Source organism: Chelonoidis abingdonii, unplaced genomic scaffold, assembly GCF_003597395.2.
Source record: "Chelonoidis abingdonii isolate Lonesome George unplaced genomic scaffold, CheloAbing_2.0 scaffold0537, whole genome shotgun sequence".
Taxonomy (NCBI): domain Eukaryota; kingdom Metazoa; phylum Chordata; order Testudines; family Testudinidae; genus Chelonoidis; species Chelonoidis abingdonii.
In genome coordinates, this window is record NW_027424798.1 from 19,909 (window position 1) to 20,436 (window position 528).

At 51.3% G+C, this 528-nt stretch overlaps 1 protein-coding gene across 1 annotated transcript in view; it reads right to left on the reverse strand.

Annotated features, from left to right (window-relative positions):
* Positions 1–236: 236 nt before the first annotated feature.
* The window catches only part of ZW10 (zw10 kinetochore protein), a gene marked incomplete at its 5' end in the record, with an annotated part of 18,106 nt that continues 17,814 nt past the window's right edge, over positions 237–528 (reverse strand). Inside the window, 1 exon segment of the mRNA XM_075061404.1 lies at positions 237–272. Coding sequence (XP_074917505.1) covers positions 237–272 — 36 coding nt within the window.

Below are 528 nucleotides of genomic sequence, written 5' to 3' on the forward strand. Positions count from 1 at the left end.
TGGAAAAGAGCCTGTGGGGGTTCAAATCCCCTTTATGCTGGCTGAGATGGGATTTGAAGGGTGACTGCCTACCTCTTAACTGAATGGCCTAAGTGCCTGGCTAGGAGGCAGTGGGCTGTGGGGGTCTCCCTCGGTCCTTTCTGTTGCAGCTAGGCCACATTCAGTAAATATGACATGAAAATTGGCCCAGGTGCTGTGCTACATTCCCACTGTAGTGCTGTGGTTTGGGGACTTACCTAAGAAGCAAAGAAGTGCAGGTTTAAATCCTTTCCCTGAGACGGAAGGGGCACCTTGATATCTTACTGCTGAAGCGTCCCACTTTAACTATATATTAACCGGAGCAAGATAAGCTCTCAAGTCCCTCTATGGTGTGGGGGGTTAGGGTGCTTGCTTGGATTGTGGGTGACCCTGGTTCAACTCCCTGCTGTTTGGGACAGGAGGGCCTCTGGTGGGTGAGAGGAGACCCCTCCTAGCTGAACAAGAGGCCTGTCACAGGGCCTCTTGCTCTTTTAATTAAAGGGGCTTTTG